The sequence below is a fragment of the Oncorhynchus tshawytscha genome, linkage group LG04 (genome assembly GCF_018296145.1).
Source record: "Oncorhynchus tshawytscha isolate Ot180627B linkage group LG04, Otsh_v2.0, whole genome shotgun sequence".
Lineage (NCBI taxonomy): Eukaryota > Metazoa > Chordata > Actinopteri > Salmoniformes > Salmonidae > Oncorhynchus > Oncorhynchus tshawytscha.
Genome location: NC_056432.1, coordinates 12,854,608 through 12,882,419, shown reverse-complemented (window position 1 = coordinate 12,882,419; position 27,812 = coordinate 12,854,608). Strand labels below are relative to the sequence as shown.

The window sequence follows — 27,812 nt, the reverse complement described above, 5'->3', positions numbered from 1 at the left end:
AAAATATGAAGAGTGGTACTCAGTGATGCCCCAAACATAACGCTTTGTATTGAGGTTAATTTCTTTGGCACATTTATTGCAGTTGTACTTTAGTGCCTTATTACAAGCAGGATGTATGTTTTGGAATATTTTTATTCTATACAGGCTTCCTTCTTTTCGCTCTGTAATTTAGGTTAGTATTGTGTAGTTACTACAATGTTGTTGATCCATCCTCAGTTTTCTCCCATCACAGCCATTAAACTCTGTAACTGTTTTATTAACCTCTACAGGATTGGTGGGACGGTTGCGCTAACATGGGCTAATGCAATTAGCATGAGGTTGTAAGTAACAAGAAGATTTCCCAGGACATAGACATATCTGATATGGGCAGAAAGCTTAAATTCTTGTTAATCTAACTGTGCTGTCCAATTTACAGTAGCTATTACAGTGAAAGAATACCATGCTATTGTTTGAGAAGAGTGCACAGTTATCAACTTAAAAAGTTATTAAGAAACCAATTAGGCACATTTGGGCAGTCTTGATACAAACTTTGAACAGAAATGCAATGGTTCATTGGATCAGTCTAAAACTTTGCACATACACTGCTGCCATCTAGTTGCTAAAATCTAAATTACGCCTGGGCTGGAATAATACATTATGGCCTTTCTCTTGCATTTCAATGATGATGGTACAAAAAAAATACTAACTTTCTTTTACCAGATCGAATCTGTTATATTCTCCTACATTCATTTCACATGCCGAATACAACTGTTGTAGACTTTACTATGAAATGATTGCTTACGAGCCCTTCCCAACAATGCAGAGTTTAAAAATAAAATAAATAAATAGTAACGCAAAGAATAAAATTAAATACACAAGAATGGAGCTATAAACAGGGAGTAGCAGTACCAGATCAATGTGGAGAGGTACGAGGTATTTGAGGTAGATATGTACATGAAGGCAGGGTAAAGTGACTAGACATCAGGATAGATAATAATAAGAGTAAAATAAAGAACAGAATAGCAGCAGAAAGTTGTGTGTGTGTGTGGTGTGTGTGAGTGTGTGTGTGCGTATGTAGTGTAGGTAATGTGTGTGAGTGTCAATGTAGTGTGCGTGAGTGAGTGTGTGTATGGTGTGTATATGTAGTCTAGTTAGGGAGTGTGTGTATGGTGTGTATATGTAGTCTAGTTAGTGAGTGTGTGGATGGTGTGTATATGTAGTCTAGTTAGTGAGTGTGTGTATGGTGTGTATATGTAGTTTAGTTAGTGAGTGTGTGTATGGTGTGTATGTGTAGTCTAGTTAGTGAGTGTGTGTATGGTGTGTATGTATAGTCTAGTGAGTGTGCATAGGGTCAGTGCAAGATAGTCAGTGCAGACAGTTTGGGTACCATTAATTGACTATTTAGCAGTCTGGCTATTTGGCAGTCTTATGGCTTGAGGGTAGAAGCTGTCTCAGTTGGCAGTTTTCGGGGCTTCCTCTGATATAGATATTCTGATATAGAGTTCCTGGATGGCAGGGAGCTCGGCCCCAATGATGTACTGGGCTGTCCACACCACCCGCTGTAGCGCTTTTTGGTCAAGGGCGTTGCATTTGCCAGACCATGTGGTGATGCAGCTAGTCAAGATGCTCTCGATGGTGCATCTGTAGAACTTTTTGAGGGGCCCATGCCAAATATTTTCAGCATCCTGAGGGGGAAGAGGCACTGCCTTGCCCTCTTCACGACTGTGCGGGTGGGTGTAGACCATGTTAGGTTCTTCAAAATGTATATTAAACACTTACTGCACACAGAGTGAATCCATTCAACTTATCATGTGACTTGTTAAGCACATTTTTTACTCCTGAACTTATTTAGGCTTGTCATAACAAAGGGGTTGAATACTTATTGACTCTAGACATTACAGCTCTTTATTTTTAATGTATTTATAAACATTTCTTAAAACATAATTCCACTTTGACATTATGTGGTATTGTGTGTAAGCCAGTGACACACAATTTCAATTTAACCAATTTTACATTCAGGCTGTAAAATTGATTAAGTCAAAATAGATTAAGTCAAAATGCCACAAAGTCAAAATTATGAATTTAAACCTAACCTTTACCTTAACCACACTGCCTAACCCTAACCTTAAATTAAGACCAAAAAGACAACAACAACCAAATTAATCAGGCATTTTTACAATTGAGCTAGTTTGGACTTTTCGGTTCTGGTAACTAGTGACAACCATCTCACAGTGATCTGTTAGGCAAATATTTTACCTGAATTTGAAATGTTTTTGGGGAGTGAAGTACCATAGTCATGTTTTGGAAGTGAAGGGCCATATAGTCTTTGGTTAGCTTTCTTCAATAAGAGATCAAATAATATGACATCAAGAACGGTGTATTATACTTTGTATAATATTTGAAAATCATAAATAGATGTTCCACTTGTTTCATCTACAGTTTGTGCCAAAATACACTTGTGACAATGCTGTTGATAATGGGCAATTTCATGATAACAGAATTACACCGAGACAAAAAAAAAAAAACACATTTACTGGGAAAAAACTGTGCAGATGCTAAATTTGGTATTATGGTAAAATCTCACTCAGTTTTATTCTGTTATCGAACGTTGTATCTGCACAGTTATTCCTGCAGATGTGTTCTTGTAAAATGTTCAGGGGAAATTGTGAAAAGTAGTCCTTGTGCATAGAGTTCTATGGTTTGTTAAACTTTCAAATCAATGTTTTTTGTTTGGTATACATTTTAGTATCGGCGTAATTCCTTTTTGGTTGTTAACGGGCGGGGAAACTGCTTTAGGGCGGTAACAGGAAGAGCACGAGTCCTTACCATTGGCTCCCCGTCGCCAAGACATCATGACGCACACCAAAGGGGCGTGCCTTTGAAGAAATCAGCTGGAGAGACATTAACTAATAGACGCCTAGCTCACAGGGGAGATAGGGTTATGGTTGATATTTTACCAAAGAAGAGCAGTTTAAGCAAAAGTACAGAGTTACTTACTGCTTTAGCTAGATGCTAAATTAGTCAGTGAGCAATCTGAAGTGAAAGGAAGGAAAATGCTATCCTTGTTTTAGCGTTTTTGTGCAACATTAGCTCTACTTAGCTAGTTCTCTCAAGCCAAGGCTCTCGAGGAGGCAGCCTCTTCTTTCTTCCACCCCACTCATTTCTCGCGCCCGGTTAATGTGACGGGCGGACGGACATGTGGGTCAGTACTGGAACAGTCGGAAGGTAGGGAAAAATGACAGCGCAACAGTGTTGCAGGCGTAATGGTCACGTGTTTACTTTTTGTTTCTGTTTTTTGCATTATGGGGTTGTGATTACAACTCACTGCTTTAATGTTTCCCAAAATTTAGAGCTGTCAACAATAGACTACAATGACAATGTAACAAGCAATAATGATGCTAGATTTTTTTTTCTGCACAAGGGTCCTGCTGCTCGGAAGCTGCTTGCGTTCGTTTGTGGTGCAGCAATGGGCTTGGTCTGTTACGCAAGACTATTGCACCTGTTTGGGGTGTACCCACTTACCCTTATCTCCACATTAACGTGTTTTGTCTCACAATTTTAACTAATTTCACGTTTGTTTTCGAGTAATCTAGTGTGTATTTTGGGGATATATCTTGTCAGCAATGAAAATGCTTATGCATCAGTTGCCTGCAGGTCTCCTACCAGTGAACAATATATTGGGTCTCATACTGTAGAGAATATGAATAATCTGATGCTTGGTTATGAATGGTCGCGCATCAGCAATCACACAAAATACCTTCCATTGATGCCAATTTAATAGTATGTTATAGTCTCCAGCAGCTTTCTGCTTCCTGCAATGTTTCAAAATGCAGTCTTTCATAGAAGAAAAACTGAATAGCAGATTGATTTGTTGATTGTTGATTTGACACCCACGGCCTGTAATAGTGATCCCAATCATTAAAATGGTTAGGTTACGCTAGGTTGCTGCACCACTCTGTCAGTGATTCAGTTAGTCAGTACTCCAAATCACGAATTGCAGTCTGCCAATTATGCTGTTAGAAACATCCTTTGGCATGTTATCTGTTGACCAAAACCAATGCCTTGTGAGGAAAGGTTACTTTTTATTATGGAGGACAAGAGGAATTATCTTCCCCAAATACGTTATACATGTGTAATAAACACAACATTGCATCTGCTTCGGCCGTGCACTCAGGAAGTAGGATTTAACAACCAAAAAACTATGCTGCTGCTCTCGTTGAATGCCCAGCTTTATCGTATATCTACATTATATATCTTATCATATGGATACAGGGCCAAGCAAGCCATTATAGTGACCAGGGCCTGTTTTGTCTGTTAGAAGTTAGCAGATAACATGCTGCATTGAGACACATGGACGTAACAGAGAGAGAGAGAGAGACCACATTAGAGACACATATTTCCAACAGATCACAGAGACCCGCAAAGAATTAGAAAACAAATCAAACATCAATAAACTCCCATATCTGTTAGGCAAAATACCACATTATGCCGTCACAGCAGCAAGATATGTGGCCCGTTGCCATGAGAAAAGGGCAACCAGTGGAGCACAAACAAATTGTAAATACCACCAATATTTATCTTCCCTTTTGTACTTCCACTACTTGCACATTGTTACAACACTGTACATAGCGAAAAGTATACCATGTAAAATGTCTATTCTTTTAACTTTTGTAAGTGTAATGTTCACTAATGTTTCCTTGTTTATTTACCTTTTGTTTATTGCCTCTTCCATTTGCTTTGGCAATGTAAACATATGACCTTTTGATTTGGAGAGAGAGAGAGAGATATGAGAGATATGAGACCGACACCGACACCGTTGGGGCAGTGTGTGGCAGACAGGCTGAGCCATGCCTAATGCCAGGGTCTGAGACGGAGCAGATGCCTGAGCTGAGAGGAGTGACACAGGAGTGACACTTATCCTACAGTCCAAAGTAAAAGTGTTCTTGTGGGTGGTTGGTTTACTGGTACATGTTGTGAGTGTAATGCTTGTCATTTTGAGCACCTTCCCCCTGAAAAGGCTGTGCACAGCCCTGTGTGCAAGTGTCTCTGGTGTTTACATATGCCTGAGGAGTTAGTGGTAGTCCCAGGTGATGTTTTGGTCATGTGACGTGCATTTGGAGCTTATGAAACACTGTTAGTAATGTCCATTGTGTAAGAAAGGCTGTCTGGTTTATTCAGGCTCCTAACAGAAGCTATGGAAGCTATTGATAATGGAAGGACATGGCGAGACATTGCCATTGGCTAAGACATTGTCAAGTCTGGGGATATGGCTTGACCAAAGAGGAAGAGGGAAGGCATTAGAGAGAGACAGAAAGGGAGAGAAAGAGATGGAGAGGGAAGAAGTAGGACAGAGAAGGACGCATGTCTTGTTTACAAGGCAGTGAAGCAGTAGAGTCACCCATCCCCAAACATACTCCCATAGTGCCGAGAGCTACCCATTAGGCCTGTTGTGATGGATGCATTTAGAAATGTTTGTGTTGTGTGTTCCTATAGCTCTTTGTGTGTGTCAATGTCGGTCTGTGTGTCAGAAGCCCGGGGCAGTTTAATAACATAGGAGACTGTAGCTGGGTGCCCATGCCTCTCCCCTGGACCTGTTTACAGTAGACCAGTACAGCCAAGGTGATTTACAGTAGACCACATTAGCCAGGCTGTTTACAGTGCAGTCAGGCTGTTTACAGTAGACCAGTGCAGTCAGGCTGTTTACAGTAGACCAGTGCAGTCAGGCTGTTTACAGTAGACCAGTGCAGTCAGGCTGTTTACAGTAGACCAGTGCAGTCAGGCTGTTTACAGTAGACCAGTGCAGTCAGGCTGTTTACAGTAGACCGGTGCGCGGCCAGGCTGTTTACGGCAGACCACAGCAGCCAGGCTGTGTTTACAGTAGACCACAGCAGCCAGGCTGTGTTTACAGTAGACCACAGCAGCCAGGCTGTGTTTACAGTAGACCACAGCAGCCAGGCTGTGTTTACAGTAGACCACAGCAGCCAGGCTGTGTTTACAGTAGACCACAGCAGCCAGGCTGTGTTTACGGTAGACCACAGCAGCCAGGCTGTGTTTACGGCAGACCACAGCAGCCAGGCTGTGTTTACGGCAGACCACAGCAGCCAGGCTGTGTTTACGGCCAGACCACAGCAGCCAGGCTGTGTTTACAGTAGACCACAGCAGCCAGGCTGTGTTTACGGTAGACCACAGCAGCCAGGCTGTGTTTACGGTAGACCACAGCAGCCAGGCTGTGTTTACGGCAGACCACAGCAGCCAGGCTGTGTTTACGGCAGACCACAGCAGCCAGGCTGTGTTTACGGCAGACCACAGCAGCCAGGCTGTGTTTACCACAGCGGCAGACCACAGCAGCCAGGCTGTGTTTACGGCAGACCACAGCAGCCAGGCTGTGTTTACGGCAGACCACAGCAGCCAGGCTGTGTTTACGGACCAGACCACAGCAGCCAGGCTGTGTTTACGGCAGACCACAGCAGCCAGGCTGTGTTTACGGCAGACCACAGCAGCCAGGCTGTGTTTACGGCAGACCACAGCAGCCAGGCTGTGTTTACGGCAGACCACAGCAGCCAGGCTGTGTTTACGGCAGACCACAGCAGCCAGGCTGTGTTTACGTGTTTAGACCACAGCAGCCAGGCTGTGTTTACGGCAGACCACAGCAGCCTGGCTGTGTTTACCACAGCGGCCAGGCTGTGTTTAGACCACAGCAGCCTGGCTGTGTTTACGGCAGACCACAGCAGCCAGGCTGTGTTTACGGCAGACCACAGCAGCCAGGCTGTGTTTACGGACCAGACCACAGCAGCCAGGCTGTGTTTACGGCAGACCACAGCAGCCAGGCTGTGTTTACGGCAGACCACAGCAGCCAGGCTGTGTTTACGGCAGACCACAGCAGCCAGGCTGTGTTTACGGCAGACCACAGCAACCAGGCTGTGTTTACGGCAGACCACAGCAGCCAGGCTGTGTTTACGGCAGACCACAGCAGCCAGGCTGTGTTTACGGCAGACCACAGCAGCCAGGCTGTGTTTACGGCAGACCACAGCAGCCAGGCTGTGTTTACGGCAGACCACAGCAGCCAGGCTGTGTTTACGGCAGACCACAGCAGCCAGGCTGTGTTTACGGCAGACCACAGCAGCCAGGCTGTGTTTACGGCAGACCACAGCAGCCTGGCTGTGTTTACGGCAGACCACAGCAGCCTGGCTGTGTTTACGGCAGACCACAGCAGCCTGGCTGTGTTTACGGTAGACTAGTGCGGCCAGGCTGTTTCCGGTAGACTAGTGAGGCCAGGCTGTTTCCGGTAGACTAGTGCGGCCAGGCTGTTTCCGGTAGACTAGTGCGGCCAGGCTGTTTCCTAGTGCGGCCAGGCTGTTTAGACTAGTGCGGCCAGGCTGTTTCCGGTGTTTAGACTAGTGCGGCCAGGCTGTTTCCGGTAGACTAGTGCGGCCAGGCTGTTTCCCGTAGACTAGTGCGGCCAGGCTGTTTACAGTAGACTAGTGCGGCCAGGCTGTTTACAGGCCAGGCTGAGGCAGTAGACTAGTGCGGCCAGGCTGAGGCAGTAGACTAGTGCGGCCAGGCTGAGGCAGGCTGTTTACAGAGACTAGTGCGGCCAGGCTGAGGCAGTAGACTAGTGCGGCCAGGCTGAGGCAGTAGACTAGTGCGGCCAGGCTGAGGCAGTAGACTGTTTCCCGTAGTGCGGCGGCCAGGCTGAGGCAGTAGACTAGTGCGGCCAGGCTGAGGCAGTAGACTAGAGCAAGTAGACTAGAGCAGACTAGACTATACAGTAACCAGTTTGTGCCACTCTTGCCACTGTCTCCCCTTTTTTCTCTCTCTCTCTCTCTCTCTCTCTCTCTCTCTCTCTCTCTCTCTCTCTCACATGCACACACATACGTCCAGACATGCACAGACACCTGCTCTATTTATGAATAACCTAGGGTACACATTTGCCGACAGTATCAATAACCTAGCTACCATCGCCAGTCATTTTCAATGGAAGGAAGACAATTAGCTAGCTCGTGAGTTAAATTTCTGTTTGTAGTGTGTGTATGCGTGCGTGGAGCACATCATCCTCTGAGGGGGTGCTACAGGCAGCCAGCTGTGTCATGGTGTTTGGGTGAACTCTAGCCTTGAGGAGGAGGTGGGAGAGAAAGAGCAGGATGAGGAATCGGGTTTATGGAGCACTGGGGCCGAGCGGCTGCTACCATTCCAACTGTTACATAACTGGGAGGGAGAGATCTAGAAGGAGTCTGGAGCAAGCAGGTAAGCCAGGAAGGGAGGGACAGTGGGTAGAGAGAGAGGGCAATGGGTGTGAAAAATAATACTTAAACTAAGGACAGAGAGTAACACCCAGGGAGGGAATAGCTGTGTAATCGAGTGGAGCGAGAGAGAAAGGAGATAGGGAAGGTGAGCAATAGAAACACTGCAAAGAGGCCTCCCGAGTGGCGCAGTGGTCTAAGGCTGTGCCACTAGAAACTCTGGGTTCGAGCCCAGGCTCTGTCGCAGCCGGCTGCAACCGGGAGGCTCATGGTGCGGCGCACAATTGGCCCAGCGTCATCTGGGTTAGGGATGGTTTGGCCGGCAGGGATATCCTTGTCTCATCGCGCACTAGCGACTCCTGTGGCGGGCCGGGCACAGTGCACGCTAACACAGTCACCAGGTGTGCGGTGTTTCCTCCGACACATAGGTGCGGCTGGCTTCCGGGTTGGATGTGCATTGTGTCAAGAAGCAGTGCTGCTTGGTTGGGTTGTGTTTCGGAGGACGCATGGCTCTCGACCTTCGCCTCTCCCGAGTCCGTACGGGAGTTGCAGCGACGAGACAAGACTGTAACTACCAATTGGATACCATGAAATTAGGGAGAAAAAAGGGGTGAAAAAAATATATTAAAAAATAAAACAGCGAAAAGAGTGGTGGATGGAGAAAGGGAGGGAGCATTGGGAGAGGTATGAAAGCTCGCACTGCACTGACACAACCAAACCCATACTGAGACACTCTTATTTACAATGTGCAGGGATACTGGAGTAATAGAGGTAGATATGTATAGTGGTAATGTGACTAGGCATCAGGATATATGATAAACAGAGTAGCAGCCTCGTATATGATGATGATGATTGTGTGTGTGTGTGTGTGTGTGTGTGTGTGTGTGTGTGTGTGTAGAGTCAGTATAAATGTGTGTGCATGTGTTATGTGTGTGTTGGAGTGTCAGTGTGCGTGAGTGTAGAGTCTTGAGTCAGTGCAAAAATAAAATACAATGGTCAACTCAGGTAGTCAATGTAGCCATTCTGTGAGCTGTTTAGCAATCTTATGGCTTGGGGATAGAAGCTGTTCAGGAGCCTGTTGGTGTCAGATTTGATGCACCGGTACCACTTGCCATGCGGAAGCAGAGAGAACTGTCTATGACTTTGGTGGCTGGATTCTTTAACAATTTTCCGGGACTTCCTTTCACACTGCCTGATCGAGGTCCTGGATGGCAGGGAGCTCGGTCCCAGTGACGTACTGGGCTGTTCGCACCACCCTCTGTAGAGCCATGCGATGGAGGGCGGTGCAGTTGGCATACCAAGCAGTGATGCAGCCAGTCAACATGCTCTCAATGGTTCAGCTGTAGAACATTTTTAGGAATTGAGGGGTCATGCCAAACCTTTTCAACATCCTGAGGGGTAAGAGGCGCTGTTGCACCTTCTTTATGACTGTGTCTCTTGACCCCCGTCAATGTTTCCTCTAGTCCACTATCAGCTCCTTGATCTTACTGACTTTGAGGGAGAGGTTGTTGTCCCAAAACCACACTACCAGGTCACTGACCTCCTCCCTGTAGGCTGTGTCATCGTCACCGGTGATCAGGCCTACCAATGTTGTGTCGTCAGCAAGCTTGATGATAGTGTTGGAGTCGTGCATGGCCAAGCAGTCATGGGCGAACAGGGAGTATAGGAGAGGACAAAGCACACACCTCTGTAGATCCCCCGTTTTGAGGGTCAGTGTGATGGAGGTGTTGTTGCCTACCCTCACCACCTGGGAGCAGCCCATCAGGAAGTCCAGAATCCAGTTGCAGAGGGAGTTGTTCAATGCCAGGGTCCTAAGCTTGGTGACCAGCTTGGAGGGGACAATGGTGTAGAAAGGGGGATATTTGCAAGCCGAAGAACACCATCCCAACCGTGAAGCACGGGAGTGGCAGCATCATGTTGTGGGGGTCATTTGCTGCACGAGGGACTGGATAGCATCATGAGAGAGGAACATTTTGTGGATATATCAAAGCAACATCTCAAGATATTAGTCAGGAAGTTAAAGCTTGGTGGCAAATGGGTCTTCCAAATGGACAATGACCCCAAGCATACTTCCAAAGTTGTGGAAAAATAGCATAAGGACAACAAAGTCAAGGTTTGGAGTGGCCATCACAAAGCCCTGACCTCAATCCTATAGAAAATTTGTGGGCAGAACTGAAAAAGCGTGTGCTAGCAAGGAGGCCTACAAACTGACTCACCAGCTCTGTCAGGAGGAATGGGCCAAAATTCACCCAACTTATTGTGGGAAGCTTGTGGAAGGCAACCTGAAATGTTTGACCCAAGTTAAACAATTTAAAGGCAATGCTACCAAATACTAATTGAGTGTATGTAAAACTTCTGACCCACTCGGAATGTGATGAAAGAAATAAAATCTGAAATAAATGATTCTCTCTACTATTATTCTGACGTCTCACATTCTTAAAATAAAGTGGTGATCCTAATTGACCTAATACAGAACATTTTTCAGAGTATTTAATGTCAGTAATTGTGAAAAACTGGGATGGTGGAGTTGATGTGTGTCATAACCAGCCTTTCAAAGCTTTTCATGATTACAGATGTCGGTGCTACAGTCATTGTGCCTTGAAGCCTTAAGAGTTCTTAGGAACAGGGATGATGGTAGTCATCTTAAAACGTGGGGATTACAGACTGGGACAAGGAGACGTTGAAAATTACAGTGAATGTGCCTGTACTCTGATCTGCGCATGCTCTGTGAACGCGCCCTGGAATACCGTCCCCGTCCCCTTGCGTCTGTTGACCTGATTAAAGACCTTACTCACGTAGGCCTCAGAGAGCGAGATCACCACAGTCCTCTGGGTAGTTGGGGGCCCTCACGCACGGTACAGTCTTGTTATTGTCAAGGCGTGAATAAAATGCAGTGAGTTCATCTGGTAGAGAGGCATCATTGGGCAGATCATGGCTGGGTCTTCTTTTGTAATCTATAATGGACTGCAGCCCCTACCACATGCGGTGGGCGTCTGAGCCTGTGTAATATGATTCCACCTTATTCCTATATTTTCCTTTTGTTGACTCGGTCGCAGTGGGACTTCTTGTACTTGTTCCTGTCCTAACACCTTTCATTACTCACTTTTCCATTCTCAGATCAAGGTGAAACAGCCCCATAATATAGAGGTAAAAAATGGCTTGATGTAGAGAGATTTGGGATGTTTTTATGTTATTTTTTCAAGGGGAACATGTCTTAGTAGCAGACCCGAAGTATTGGCTTGCACCTTCCTCAGTGTGTCTGCTGTTCACTGACATTTCCAATGGCTGTAGTACAGGTGACAGCCTAACAGATGGTGTCTAGACTGTTGCTTTACTCCGCATCCGTCACTGGCTGTGAATTACAACCTACACAGCTCTCACAGTGTCTAGTGTCTGTCTACCTCTGCTGCCTCTCAGCCAGCCTCTCTGTTGTGTGTTTGTGACTTTGATATGTGGTTGTCTCAGCTACCTTAAGATGAACACAGTAGTTGGAATTGGTCTGGATAAGAGTGTCTGCTAGATGACTAAAATGTTAAATGTGTGTATGTGTTCTCTGCCCTCTGCGTGGTGGATGCTGTGCCACAGAGCGATGGTGTAGTGCTCCAGGGATCCAGTGTCTGATCCCCTGAGAAACTGTCTTCTGCCCCAAGTTTCATATCTCCATGCCTCACAGCCTGCCTAAGCAGACCCAGGGGACCCAGGGGACCCTTAACACCATACAGACACACACACTCAGGCAGGCCTTTATTTTTTTTACACGTGCAGACACACTCTCAAATACAAACATACAAACAAGCATGAGCCAGTGGTGAGTGAGCTGTGACACTGCTGATGTGACACATTGATGCAAATTCACTTGCACACTCTGTCCTACACATAGGTTCTCTGTCAGCCCCATAGACTTACTTGGAAAACAAAGCACATTGTACTCAACCCTGAGTGGTGGTGTGCTGATCCCGTAGGGATGATTGTCTAATATTTCTCTTTTATTGCTCTTTCCATTTGCAACTCTGAGCTGTTATTGATGTGCTCCTCTTGCAGCTGCTACGACCATTAAAGAAAAATTCCACCCCAAAATTATATTTTGTTATTTGTTTCATTAGTCCATTGTTGATATAGTCCCCAAATGTTTTGCATGTCAGCAATCAATTTTTGAAAATATTTAACTTACAAAACACAAATACATCTGGTATGATGCAAAGTGCACCATCAAAAGTTTGGACACACCTACTCATTCCAGGGGTTTTCTTAATTTTTTTACCATTTTCTACATTGTAGAATAATAGTGAGAGAATGCCAAGAGTGTACAACGCTGTATCCAAGGCAAAGACTGGCTACTATGAAGAATCTCAAATATAAAATATACGGTGAACACTTTTTTTGGTTACGACTCCATATGTGTTATTTCATAGTTTCGATGTCTTCACTATTATTCTACAATGTAGAAAATAATACAAAATAAAGAGAAACCCTGGAATGAGTAGGTGTGTCCAAACCTTTGACTGGTACTGAATGTATTTTGAAAATGTAATATCTTGAAACTTCATTTCTGACATGCAAAAAATTTCAGACTAATGAAACAAATACCAAAATCTTGTTTTTGGGTGTAATTTTCCTTGAAGTGAAGAACTGTTAGATAAGGATAGAATGTGGTGACTTTTACTGCCCTCTCTATCACACTATTAACTGACTCACGTAGACCTACAGTACGTGCCTGACTGTGTGTCTCAGAAAGACAAACACAAAGCGAAAAGTAGGGAGGGAGCACAGATAAAGTCTAGATAGACAGCCACTACTCCCTCAGTTCCTCTGCATCTCTCCGGGTTCAGTCACTCCCTCCGCTACTCACATCGACTAAGGTTAAGGTACAGTGTAATAATAACACCTGCTGCTCAGTGGCTTTGACAGCTCTGGGACTATAACGGAGATGGAATATTCCAAAGGGAACACACTGTTTGTTGTAGCTCTTAAACAAGACCTGACATTGTTTGTTTAGGCCTATTGCAATATTGTCTCAATATGTAGCAACAGCAACAATGTATGAGACGAGAGGAGCAGGAGTTGGTGGAGATGAGTGGGGGAGGGGGGCGAGCTGAATATCCGGCTGCCTGTCGTCTCGTGTGTCCGATGAATGGATGCCATTTTTATCCGCTACTGTCTATCAGGGCAGGGATGAAGTGCATCTACGTCAATGGAACAATAATAAGCCTATGAATCTTTCAAACAGCCTATTTATGGGACCTTGTGTAGGTTGGAGTGGCAGAGGGGTAGGGCAGGACTGCAGGTCTGTTCAGGTCTGTTCAGGTCTGGTCTGGTCGTATCAATATCACCTTCAGTGAAGCACGGGAGTCTAACCAACTTTCTCTCTCTCTACTGGGTCGGTCCACCTCAAAAAGCACCAGAAAGAGGACTTCGACACTCACCATCTCAGATTGTTCTGAAATAATTTATTTTGTTAGAAACAGGTAAGAGTAACATTCCTGCAACATTATTTTGTTGAAATATAATTTGATCTCTGAGAAATAAAGCTCATTGATTGCATTCAAATTGGCCATTTTAATATATAGGATTCATATCCTATTCAATAAATATAGTACCTATAACATCTGATATGGACCAAACTTTTTTCTAACAATGACTTAGACATGAGGAATCCCACCACAACAATGAGTATATAGTATCAGAGCTCTATGTTTGACAAGTACTATGGAGCTGCAGCTTGGAGTATTATTTCTTCATCCTATGTAATGTATTCTCAGTGAATTTGGTGATGTTTTTTTCCCCCCCTGAGTATTCAGTCATGGAAGTTGTTAGGTTTAAGTCCCATCGTATATCCTGATATTACCAGGTTCTGACCACTAAATGGTGTTGTTTCTGCTATTAGGTGATAAAGGGACAGTTCACCCAAATTACAAAATTACATTGGTTTCCTTCCTGGAAGCAGTCTATTGACAAGGTATGACAATAATAATGCTTGTCAGACTTGGAGAGCTGATACTGTATAAGCCTGCTCAGGTCTTCCCCTCCCGGAGGACCTGAGCCCTAGGATCATGCCTCTGGACCACCTGGCCTGATGACTTCTCGCTGTCCCCAGTCCACCTGGTCATGCTAATGCTCCAGTTTCAACTGTCCTGCCTGCGGCAATGGAACCCTGACCTGTTCACCGGACGTGCTACCTTGTCCCAGACCTGCAGTTTTCTACTCTCTCTCACTACCGTACCTGCTGTCTCGAACTCTGAATGCTCAGCTATGAAAAGCCAACTGACATTTACTCCTGAGGTGCTGACCTATTGCACCCTTTACAACCACTGTGGTTATTATTATCTGACCCGGCTGGTCATTTATGAACGTTTGAACATCTTGGCCATGTACTGTTATAATCTCCACCCAGCACAGCCAGAAGAGGACTAGCCACCCCTCAGAGCCTGGTTCCTCTCTAGGTTTCTTCCTAGGTTCCTGCCTTTCCCGTTAGTTTTTCCCAGCCACCGTGATTCTACATCTGCATTGCTTTCTGGAGTTTTAGGCTGGGTTTCTGTGTAGCACTTTGACATCTGCTGATGTGAAATAGGGCTTTATTAATACGATTGATTGATTGATTGATGGGTGGGATTGGTGTGGGAGGGTCTGTGGGTGGCTTTGAACTATTTCTTTGGATTCCTCATATCCTACTCATTGTTAGAAGACATTTTATTTGAAATTGGATGTTAGCTACTGTATTTATTGAATATTATATTCATTCTGTAAATTAAAACAGGAAATTTGGGTGCAATCAATTCGCTCAGTTAATCAGAGATCAAATTATATTTCAACAAAATAATGTTGCAGGAATGCTACTCTTATCTGTTTTTAACTACAGAAACGATTTCAGAACAATCTGAGACTGTGGGTGTCATGGCTTGCCGAAATGAAATGCAACAACCCTGTTCCAATGTCATAAGATCATTCCTCATGAGAGCTGAATATTGACAGCCTTGATTTGACATGGTGTGTTGTGTACCAACGTCTAAAAACAGCGCCACTGTCGCCCCAGCATCTTTGCTATTGTTTTGTGTAGGAAATGGAGGTGAGATGCGTCCAGCAGTGTGTTAAAACGGAGGTGAGCTGCGTCGAGCAGTGTGTTAAAACGGAGGTGAGCTGCGTCGAGCAGTGTGTTAAAACGGAGGTGAGCTGCGTCGAGCAGTGTGTTAAAACGGAGGTGAGATGTGTGTGTTAAAACGGAGGTGAGATGCGTCGAGCAGTGTGTTAAAACGGAGGTGAGCTGCGTCGAGCAGTGTGTTAAAACGGAGGTGAGATGCGTCGAGCAGTGTGTTAAAACGGAGGTGAGATGTGTTAAAACGGAGGTGAGATGCAGTGTGTTAAAACGGAGGTGAGATGCGTCGAGCAGTGTGTTAAAACGGAGGTGAGCTGCGTCGAGCAGTGTGTTAAAACGGAGGTGAGATGCTTCGAGCAGTGTGTTAAAACGGAGGTGAGCTGCGTCGAGCAGTGTGTTAAAACGGAGGTGAGATGCGTCGAGCAGTGTGTTAAAACGGAGGTGAGATGCGTCGAGCAGTGTGTTAAAACGGAGGTGAGATGCGTCGAGCAGTGTGTTAAACGTAGCAGTGCATATTCTGCTGTTCTGTTGTGCGTGCAATGATGTCAAAGGGGGGAAACGGTTTGTTTTGTTGTTGTAATATCCCAAACAGATGTGGCAGTTAAGAATTCCAGCTTTAAGGAAGAAGCTTAAAGTAAGCCAAGCTCTTGATGGGAGTTGGTTGGTGTTCTGACTCTGATAGGGGAGCCTATGGAGACACTGTCCTGTCCTGTGTGTGACCCAATCACATGAATCATCGCTTTCATCGCATTCTCTGTTAAATAATAGACATGACAAGTCTCTGGGAAACTTCTTGCTTTTCAGACCCATTTGTCTATTGAACCAGGTCAAAGTGGTCTGTCCTCTGTCTGTACATCACCACTTCCTTCAACACTTTTACTGTTCTGCTGCTGTGGCTCTACACTAGAGTTTCAGGACGAGCCGAGACACAGAACTCTGTCGTCTGCCCTGTTCAGATGCCACTGTTTCTCTAAACGCTACTGCCTCCTATTCCTCTTTATGTTTTCAAAGAGGAGGCGATCTTGGCCTCAGCAGACTCTCCAGGGAGAGAGAAAAAGAGAGGGAGGGAAGGAAGGAAGAGGGCTGGCAGGAGGGGGTGGGGGTCTTTTAATGAGTGCCCCTCGGCAGATGAGAGCGAACCATAAGCTTGTTTAAGCATGTAGGACTTTCACCATTTTGAAGTAGTCACCTGGGTGGGGCTTCCTATGGATTAAGGAAGGATCACATAATTCCATCCAGGTCATCAGGAGAAATCAGCCAATGAAATATACTCGTGACCAGACATAAATAGGCAACCTTGTCTTTATGCCTGTTCAAACAACACACTCCAGGTGGCAGTGTGCACCCTTTCAGTTTGTTAACCAACTCATAGAAGTAGTAGAAGAAGAAAATTGACTACTTCGAAATGGAGATGGCTTCAATGGTGCTGCCTGTGGACTCACAGACGCCATAATGGGACGAATACAAAGAGTCCTCTATCATTCTCTATGGAGCGAACTCATTCACTCATCAGAAAGTTTGCCACTAGGACTGGGTCCTGGTTTATCATGGACCACTCTGATAAGTGGCTTTCTCCTCCGGCAGGGTTGGAGGCATGGCTACGGTACACTTGTCAAGTTCATGAAGAGACCGTGTGTTCCTTTAAATGCTGACTGTCTGTGGAGTGTGGATCATGGGGCTGTGTATGTGTAACTTCACAATGTACAGTGCATTGGCTGTAGGCGCTAGTGGTTATGCTTGACTCCTCCCTGCCTGAGAGAAAGAGGAGGCTAGAAGTGTTATCCTCGTTCTCTCTCTCTCTCTCTCTCTGTTATGACATAAATAGCTGCTTGGTTCTTTATTTCTCTGCCTCCGTACCATGTGTTCACTCTGAAGGAGTTTGGCAGGAGCTGCTCATTACTGGTCAGTGTTGTTCCGTTTGTAACTGAATTCTTCACTTAATCTCTCTCTCGCTCTTTCTTTCTCCCCCCCACCCCCTCCACTCCCCCCCCACCCCTCTCTCCCCTCCACTCTCTCTCCCCCTCCCTCTGTCTTTCTCTCTCAGGACCCTCTCCATGGATATAGACACAGACTATGAAAGGCCCAATGTGGAAACTATTAAATGTGTGGTGGTAGGGGACAATGCAGTGGGCAAAACCAGGCTCATCTGTGCCCGCGCCTGCAATGCTACCCTCACACAGTACCAGCTGCTCGCCACCCACGTGCCAACCGTCTGGGCCATCGACCAGTACCGCGTGTGCCAGGAGGTGAGCATGAACGCACGCTACACACACACACACACACACACACACACACACACACACACATAGGAATTGTTAGTTAGGTTACTTGTTGGTTATTACTGCATTGTCGGAACTAGAAGCACAAGCATTTCGCTACACTCGCATTAACATCTGCTAACCATGTGTATGTGACAAATAAAATTTGATTTGATTTGACCTACACATATACACACACCTACACACACACACACTTCTTCCATTGATGTGTGCTTGTGCCTCTAGGTGTTGGAGAGATCTAGGGATGTGGTGGATGAGGTCAGTGTCTCCCTAAGACTATGGGACACCTTCGGTGACCATCACAAAGACAGACGCTTCGCTTATGGCAGGTGAGGAGATATATATATATACACACACACACACACTGGGAGGCTGTGAGTACTTTGGGCTCAGGGTACTTGTTGTACAGCCAGATCTCTCTCCCCCCCCCCCTAGCTGGTCTCAGGTCATTGGTAAAGGATTGGCACCATTTATTTACCAGCATTCAGCTCACCTGGCTTTTAGGCTGAAGGACACACGTGTACACACAAACACACAAACACATACACACACTGTCACGTACAGTCATGGTGGCTGATATGGCTACCATTATTAATGTGTTCTGATAGCTAGATACAATATACCTCCCCTCTAGCAGGCAGACATGATGGAATCATCTCTCTATCCCTCTCACCCAGGCCATTCAGACAATAAGCTTCTGGCATAACACTGATCCTTACTCAGCCAGCTGGCAGAGCTTAATCCACACGCACACATGTCCACGCACACAGTCACTGAGTAGGTTAGGTGGGGGCTGGGTTTGTATAACAAGTCACCCTGTCACTTTGTGGATCTGTTTTTTAGTGACAGTGTGTGTGTGCATTTTAAATAGTCAATGACTCCGTGTGTGTGTGTGTGTGTGTGTGTGTGTGTGTGTGTGTGTGTGTGTGTGTGTGTGGATTAAGCCCTGCTAGCATTTTAAATGGTCAATGACTCGGTGTGTGGGTGTGCATTAAGCCCTGCTAGCATTTTAAATGGTCAATGACTCGGTGTGTGTGTGTGCTCAGTCAGCCTGCAGTCAGCTGATAAGAGGCACTGCCAGATCAGCTGTTCTGTGTCTGCCCGTCTGTCTGAGTGCTGTTCTGCTCAACCTCTGGCCCTAAACCCACTAGGCAGGCCACCATGCATGCACCCTTATCCAACAATCAGCTGCTTATAGGCACACTCGCACTGTCCTCTGTGTCCAACACTATCTGATAGAGTTTATTTGATCATTTATTGTGTCATTTACTTGTAGATGGCTCTAAAGAAGTTGACATATTATTGACCTTTGACCTTGTCGTTCCATAGACTGAATAGGTGAGTTTTTTTTAACCCTTATGTCAGTGCATAAGGGGGTGACGTAGCACCCTGCATGATCTTTAATAACAGAGGAAAGTGTGTGTTGAGGGGGATCTCTGCTGGGTTGTGTGTACACTGAGCAGTCAGCCAGTCAGTGTGTGTTGAGGGGGATCTCTGCTGGGTTGTGTGTACACTGAGCAGTCAGCCAGTCAGTGTGTGTTGAGGGGATCTCTGCTGGGTTGTGTGTACACTGAGCAGTCAGCCAGTCAGTGTGTGTTGAGGGGGATCTCTGCTGGGTTGTGTGTACACTGAGCAGTCAGCCAGTCAGTGTGTGTTGAGGGGGATCTCTGCTGGGTTGTGTGTACACTGAGCAGTCAGCCAGTCAGTCAGGAGTTTGATCTCAGCCTCGCTCTATGTCCTGTAATAACACCAAACACTCTGGTTACATGAGGATAGCTAGCAGCCCTGCTGACCTTTTGTAGTTTGGCTTGACAACGAGGGCAAAGGCATGTACACAATAACTGTGTTCTTTTGCCCATCTTAATCTTTTATTTATATTGGCCAGTCGGAGATATGGCTTTTTCTTTGCAACTCTGCCTAGAAGGCCAGCATCCCGGAGTCGCCTCTTCAAATCAAATGTATTTATATAGCCCTTCTTACATCAGCTGATATCTCAAAGGTGAGGTTTCTGTTTCTCAAACTAGACGCTCTAATTTACTTGTCCTCTTGCTCAGTTGTGCACCGGGGCCTCCCACTCCTCTTTCTATTCTGGTTAGGGCCAGTTTGCGCTGTTCTGTGAAGGGAGTAGTACACAACGTTGTACCAGATCTTCAGTTTCTTGACAATTTCTCACATGGAATAGCCTTCATTTCTCAGAACAAGAATAAACTGACGAGTTTCAGAAGAAAGTTATTTGTTTCTGGCCATTTTGAGCCTGTAATCGAACTCACAAATGCTGATGCTCCAGATACTCAACTAGTCTTAAGAAGGCCAGTTTTATTGCTTCTTTAATCAGACAACAGTTTTCAGCTGTGCTAACATAATTGCAAAAGGGTTTTCTAATGTGATCAATTAGCCTTTTAAAATTATAAACTTGGACTAGCTAACAATGTGCCATTGGAACACAGGAGTATTTTAATGGACAAAAAATTTGCTTTTCTTTCAAAAACAAGGACATTTCTAAGTGACCCCAAACTTTTGAACGGAGGTGTACACTGCCTAGTAGCAGACTCTTGTCATATGAACCTCAGACAGGAATGGACCTCTCACCTCCTACATTACCCTCTCTGTCTCCTGCTGTCTTTTCTGTGTGTGGTGCAGGTCTGACGTGGTAGTGCTGTGTTTCTCCCTGGCCAACCCCAACTCCCTGCGTCACGTCCGCACCATGTGGTACCCTGAGATCAAGCACTTCTGTCCCCGCACCCCTATCATCCTGGTGGGCTGCCAGCTGGACCTGCGCTACGCCGACCTGGAGGCTGTGAACCGCGCCCGCAGACCCCTGGCCAAGTGAGACCGCTATCATCCATGCTGCTGACACGGGCGAAATTCACTGCAGAACACCCATCACACACATCACATCACACCCATCACATTGGCTGCATGTGCAGCATTTGACTGAAACGCAAACATACCTGTTTCACCTTTTCTCTGTCCATAGCTTCTGTCAGCACAATCCTTTCATTAGAGACCTACCACTCTGCTAATGCCCTAACCCTCTCCCCTTGTCCTCAGACCCATCAAGCCCACAGACATCCTGCCTCCAGAGAGAGGGCACGAGGTGGCCAAGGAGCTGGGCATTCCCTACTACGAGACCAGCATCGTGGCCCAGTTTGGGGTCAAGGATGTGTTCGACAACGCCATCCGTTCCGCTCTCATCTCCCGCCGTCACCTCCAGTTCTGGAAGTCCCACCTGAAGAGAGTCCAGCGGCCCCTCCTCCAGGCCCCCTTCCTGCCCCCCCGGCCCCCACGCCCTGTGGTGGGCATCCCTGACCCCCTCCCATCGACGGAGAAGCCCCCGACTCTCTCCTCTGCCAGCCGCTATGCGCCGATGTCCTCTTCCTACTCCAAGGCGGCGCCAAGCGTGTCTTCGCACACAAAGTGTACCTGGCCACCTCCTGCTCCAAGTTCTACGACCTCTTCACCCTGGATCTGCTGGCCATCGAGGCGGATTGGGAGGGAGATGAGCGCGCCGAGAGCGGTGAGGAGGATGAACAGAGTAGGAGAGGTGCCAAAGAGCAGGCAGGGCGTACTAAGAGCTTGGACATCGATAATGATGGGGAGGGTGGAGCCAGGGGAATCAAACGGCCACCCATGCTCCAGCAGGGCTCCCTGAGGACTTCCAAAAGTGATAACGCCCTCCCCGCCAGGAGCCAGTGCTCCGTGGGGCCCCTGGGGGCCGGCCGTGGCCTTTCAGGCTGGGGGAGGGGCTTCCTGAGTGTATACCTGGAGCACGTAGCTGACCCCGAGACGGGGCGACCCCGCCTCATGACCGTGGTCTCCATGGACGGTCTCATACAGGAAGAACCCTTCCAGGTAAGATCAGATCGCAGTAACAACATCAAGTCTTGCAAGTAGCTTTGGATAATAGCATCTGCTTAAATCCCCGTATTAATACAAAACCAGCTCACCGTGAGGTTTTCATTCCCTATACTGCTCCAGGATTGTATCATCTTCTTAGAGCACTTTGAACAGTGCCCTCTACTGGTCGGCATAACCATAACACATTTTAGGGAAACAAAGATGCAAAATTCTAATGAAAGGTTATTAGACTGAAGTGAATCCATACACCTCAAGTGGTGTTTATTCACTTGATTTATACCACAGCTAATACTCGATTCCGATAGGTCGATTTATATTTCAACTGTGTGGTGGTTTCAGGCAGTGCTGCAGTACCTGTACACAGGCAGTTTGGATGAGGGCCGTGGGGATCTGATGCAGGTGGCCACCATTGCTGAGCTGCTGGAGGTGTTTGACCTGAGGATGATGGTGGCCAATGTGCTGAATCGTGAGAGCTTCATGAATCAGGAGATCACCAAGGCCTTCCACGTCCGTCGAGCCAACCGCATCAAAGAGTGCCTTAGCAAGGGCACCTTCGCTGGTAAACACACTGCCTCCAATTGCTGCGTCATCAAAGATTCTCTAGTGTGTGTGTGTGTGTGTGGATTCACATGTCTGGATCTATGGTCATTATATTGTTTTTCCTATATTTGAATTTTCATTTTACCTTTATTTAACCAGGCAAGTCAGTTAAGAACACGTTCTTATTTTCAATGATGGGGCAGAACGACAGATTTGTACCTTGTCAGCACGGGGGTTTGAACTCGCAACCTTCCGGTTACTAGTCCAACGCTCTAACCACTAGGCTACTCTATATGCAATATCTGTGTGTGTTTATGTGTATCCTGGTGTCCTCCACCAAATGAATTCATTTGGTGTCATTGCTCTAAACATGTGTTGCTGAGCTTTTATCTGTTTGTCCTTATGTGTGCCATGCTATGCGTTTCTGTGTATCACTTTTGTCTGGGTTCTTCGGGTCTGTGTGCATGTTGGCTATAGCGTTTCCCACAAGGTGAGAGTCGTATTCTATCTATATAGTACATGTTAGAGGTCGACCGATTATGATTTTTCAACGCAGAAACTGATACCGTTTATTGGAGGACCAAAATAAGCCAATACCGATTAATCGGACGATATTTTTATTTATTTGTTTGTAATAATGACAATTACAACAATACTGAAAACACTTATTTTAACTTAATATAATACATCAATAAAATACATTTAGCCTCAAATAAATAATGAAACATGTTCAATAGGGTTTAAATAATGTAAAAACAAAGTGTTGGAGAAGAAAGTAAAAGTGCCATATAAGAAAGATAACGTTTAAGTTCCTTGTTCAGAACATGAGAACATATGAAAGCTGGTAGTTCCTTTTAACATGAGTCTTCAATATTCCCAGGTAAGAAGTTTTAGGTTGTAGTTATTATAGGATTATTTCTCTCTATACCATTTGTATTTTATTAACCTTTGACTATTGGATGTTCTTATAGGCACTTTAGAATTGCCAGTGTAACAGTATAGCTTCCGTTCCTCTCCTCTCCCCTACCTGGGCTCGAACCAGGAACACATCGACAACAGCCACCGAAGCAGCATTACCCATCGTTCCACAAAATCCGGGGCCCTTGCAGAGCAAGGGGAACAACTACTCCAAGTCTCAGAGCGAGTGACGTTTGAAACGCTATTAGCGCGTACCCCGCTAACTAGCTAGCCATTTCACATCGGTTACACCAGCCTAATCTCGGGAGTTGATAGGCTTGAAGTCATAAACAGCTGCTGGCAAACGCACAAAAGTGCTGTTTGAATGAATGCTTACGAGCCTGCTGGTGCCTACCATCGCTCAGTCAGACTGCTCTATCAAATCATAGACTTAGTTATAACATGTTAACACACAGAAATACGAGCCTTAGGTCATTAATATGGTCAAATCCGGAAACTTTCATCTCGAAAACAAGACTTTTATTCTTTCAGGAACCGTTCCGTATTTTATCTAATGGGTGGCATCCATAAGTCTAAATATTCCTGTTACATTGCACAACCTTCAATGTTATGTCATAATTACGTAAAATTCTGGCAAATTAGGCGGCCCAAACTGTTGCATATACCCTGATTCTGCGTGCGATGAACGCAAGAGAAGTGACACAATTTCACCTGGTTAATATTGTCTGCTAACCTGGATTTCTTTTAGCAAAATATGCAGGTTTAAAAATATATACTTCTGTGTATTGATTTTAAGAAAGGCATTGATGTTTATGGTTAGGTACACATTGGAGCAATGACAGTCCTCCTTCACGAATACGCACAGCATCGATTATATGCAACGCTGGACACGCTAGATAAACTAGTAATACCATCAACCATGTGTAGTTAACTAGTGATTATGATTGATTGATTGTTTTTTATAAGATAAGTTGCTAGCATTAAACTTACCTTGTCTTACTGCATTCGCGTAACAGGCAGGCTCCTCGTGGAATGCAATGAGAGGCAGATGGTTAGAGCGTTGGACTAGTTAACTGTAAGGTTGCAAGATTGAATCCCCCGAGCTGACAAAGTAAAAATCTGTCATTCTGCCCCTGAACGAGGCAGTTAACCCACCATTCCTAGGTCATCATTGAAAATAAGAATGTGTTCTTAACTGACTTTCCTAGTTAAATAAAGATTAAACAAAAGTGTTAAAAAAAATACAGATTTCCGATTGTTATGAAAACTTGAAATCGGCCATTCCGATTTAATCGGTCGACCTCTACTACATGTAGCCTCTTTGACCTTCAGGTGGCTACCACAATCTTTATATTGTTGTCACGATGTCTGTTTCTGTGGGAATTTGTTTTTTTATTATAAACTGCTTGGTTCGAGCCCTGAATGCTGATTGGCTGACAGCTGTGGTATTTACCACAGGTATGTCAAAACATTTATTTGTACTGCTCTAATTACGTTGGTAACCAGTTTATAATACCAATAAGGCACCTCTGGGTTTGTGGAATATGGCCAATATACCAAGACTAAGGACTGTATCCAGGCACCCTGTGTTGCGCGTAAGAACGGCCCTTAGCCATGGCGTATTGGCCATATACCACAACTCCTCATGCCTTATTGCTTAAATATACCTCCTGAATAGATCTGATTTAGGCTACTCGTTCTAGTGGGTTCTATGCCCCATAAAGATTAGCGAGGCCTATAAGTCTGCCCTTGTGATTGGTTTAGTTTCTTCTTAGATAGTTTATTTCTTTAGAATGACAAAGTTGGGGAAGCTAGTCTGAAAATATAATTTATCAAGCTACCAATTACTTCACACTGGAAGAACTTAAGCTACACTAAAGCTATCTTTTAATAAAAATATCATTTACTTAACTGAAGTTGATTTGAAAAAGTAGTTCACTACGTCCAAACTAATTCCTGAAAAATTATCATATGTAATAAAAAAAATAATTTTAAAGGAAACATAGTCAGTTGTCCAACTGAATGTATTCAACTGAAATGTGTCTTCCACATTTAACCCAACCCCTCTGAATCAGAGAGGTGCTGAGGGTTGCCTTAATCGCTCTGTAGTCAGATGTTAACAGAATGTCATTTCTCGTATTAAACACAAAAACAATGTTTCAAGTGAGAATTAGGCAGGTCTGATGAAGGAAAAGTACATTCTTACTGTAACGGTTTTCTAGTGGTGATGAAAGAGAGTCGGACCAAACTGCAGCGTGTCGATTGCGATCCATGTTTAATATAACAAAAAAAACACGAACTTACAAAAAACAATAAACGAAACCGAAACAGCCTATCTGGTGCAAACTAACAACGAGTACACATAGGACACTAAGGACAATCACCCACGACAAACTCAAAGAATATGGCTGCCTAAATATGGTTCCCAATCAGAGACAACGATAAGCACCTGCCTCTGATTGAGAACCACTCCAGACAGCCATAGACCTTGCTAGACAACCCACTAAGCTACAATCCCAATACCACCACCAAAACCCCAAGACAAACACACCACAATTACAAAAACCCCATGCCACACCCTGGCCTGACCAAATACATAAAGATAAACACAAAATACTTTGACCAGGGCGTGACAGAACCCCCCTAAGGTGCGGACTCCCGAACGCACCTCAAAACAATAGGGAGGGTCCGGGTGGGCGTCTGTCCATGGTGGCGGCTCCGGCGCGGGGCGTGGACCCCACTCCTTTAATGTCTTAGTCCCCTCTCCCTTCGTCCCTGGATAGTCCACCCTCGCCGCCGACCATGGCCTAGTAGTCCTCACCCAGAACCCCACTGGACTGAGGAACAGATCGGGACTGAAGGACAGCTCGGGACCGAGGCAGCTCGGGACTGAGGGGAAGCTCGGGAGTGAGAGAAAGCTCAGGAGTGAGAGAAAGCTCAGGAGTGAGAGAAAGCTCAGGAGTGAGAGAAAGCTCAGGAGTGAGAGAAAGCTCAGGAGTGAGAGGAAGCTCAGGAGTGAGAGGAAGCTCAGGAGTGAGAGGAAGCTCAGGCAGGTAGATAGATCTACCAGCTCCTGGCTGGCTGGTGGTTTCAGCAGATCCTGGCTGACTGGCAGATCCTGGCTGACTGGCAGATCTGGAAGAGTCTGGTTGACTGGCAGATCTGGAAGAGTCTGGTTGACTGGCAGATCTGGAAGAGTCTGGTTGACTGGCAGATCTGGAAGAGTCTGGTTGACTGGCAGATCTGGAAGAGTCTGGTTGACTGGCAGATCTGGAAGAGTCTGGTTGACTGGCAGATCTGGAAGAGTCTGGTTGACTGGCAGATCTGGAAGAGTCTGGTTGACTGGCAGATCTGGAAGAGTCTGGTTGACTGGCAGATCTGGAAGAGTCTGGCTGACTGGCAGATCTGGAAGAGTCTGGCAGACTGGCGGCGCCGGGCAGACTGGCGGCGCCGGGCAGACTGGCGACGCTGGGCAGACTGGCGACGCTGGGCAGACTGGCGGTGCTGGGCAGACTGACGACGCTGGGCAGACTGGCGGTGCTGGGCAGACTGGCGATGCTGGGCAGACTGGCGATGCTGGGCAGACTGGCGATGCTGGGCAGACTGGCGATGCTGGGCAGACTGGCGATGCTGGGCAGACTGATGGCGCTGGGCAGACTGGCGATGCTGGGCAGACTGGGGGCACTGGCGGCGCTGGGCAGACTGGCGGCACTAGCTGCTCCATATAGGCTGACAGCTCTGGCGGCTTCTTACAGACTGACCGCTCTGGCGGCTCCGTGCTGACTGGCAGCTCCTTGCAGACTGGCAGCTCCTTGCAGACTGGCAGCTCCTTACAGACTGACAGCTCCGTGCAGACTGACAGCTCCGTGCAGACTGGCTGCTCCATGCAGACTGGCTGCTCCATGCAGACTGACAGCTCTGGCTGCTTCATGCAGACTGACAGCTCTGGCTGCTCCATGTAGACTGGCTGCTTCATGCACTGGCAGCTCGGGCTGCTTCCTGTAGACTGACAGCTCTGGCTGCTCCATGCGGACTGACAGCTCTGGCTGCTCCATGTAGACTGACTGCTTCATGCAGACTGGCAGCTCGGGCTGCTTCATGTAGACTGACAGCTCTGGCTCCTCCATGCAGACTGACAGCTCTGACTGCTCCATGCAGACTGACAGCTCTGGCTGCTTCATGCAGACTGGCAGCTCTGGCTGCTCTATGTAGACTGGCTGCTTCATGCAGACTGGCAGCTCGGGCTGCTTCCTGTAGACTGACAGCTCTGGCTGCTCCATGCGGACTGACAGCTCTGGCTGCTCCATGCAGACTGACAGCTCTGGCTGCTCCATGCGGACTGACAGCTCTGGCTGCTCCATGCGGACTGACAGCTCTGGCTGCTCCATGTAGACTGGCTGCTTCATGCAGACTGGCAGCTCGGGCTGCTTCATGTAGACTGACAGCTCTGGCTGCTCCATGTAGACTGGCTGCTTCATGCAGACTGGCAGCTCGGGCTGCTTCATGTAGACTGACAGCTCTGGCTGCTCCATGCAGACTGACAGCTCTGACTGCTCCATGCAGACTGACAGCTCTGACTGCTCCATGCAGACTGACAGCTCTGACTGCTCCATGCAGACTGACAGCTCTGGCTGCTTCATGCAGACTGGCAGCTCTGGCTGCGCTGAACAGGCGGGAGACTCCTGCAGCGCTGTGTCGGAGGAAGGCTCTGGCTGCGCTAAACAGGCGGAAGACTCCGGCAGCGCTGGAGATGAGGAAAGCTCTAACAGCGCTAGATAGGCGTGAGACTCCGGCAGCGCAGGAGAGGAGAAAGGCTCTGGCTGCGCTAAACAGGCGGGAGGCTCCGGCAGCGCTGTAGAGGAGGAAGGCTCTGGCTGCGCTGAACAGGCGGGAGGCTCCGGCAGCGCT

At 46.5% G+C, this 27,812-nt stretch overlaps 1 protein-coding gene across 1 annotated transcript in view; it reads left to right on the top strand.

Moving 5' to 3' along the window:
* The first annotated feature begins 2,874 nt into the window (after window positions 1-2,874).
* The window catches only part of rhobtb4 (Rho related BTB domain containing 4), a 40,477-nt gene continuing 15,539 nt past the window's right edge, over window positions 2,875-27,812 (top strand). The window contains 7 exon segments of the mRNA XM_042320343.1: window positions 2,875-3,204; window positions 17,354-17,555; window positions 17,814-17,917; window positions 20,229-20,414; window positions 20,640-20,896; window positions 20,899-21,440; window positions 21,786-22,005. Of these exon segments, the coding sequence (XP_042176277.1) occupies window positions 3,176-3,204; window positions 17,354-17,555; window positions 17,814-17,917; window positions 20,229-20,414; window positions 20,640-20,896; window positions 20,899-21,440; window positions 21,786-22,005 (1,540 nt within the window). The 5' untranslated portion in view covers window positions 2,875-3,175.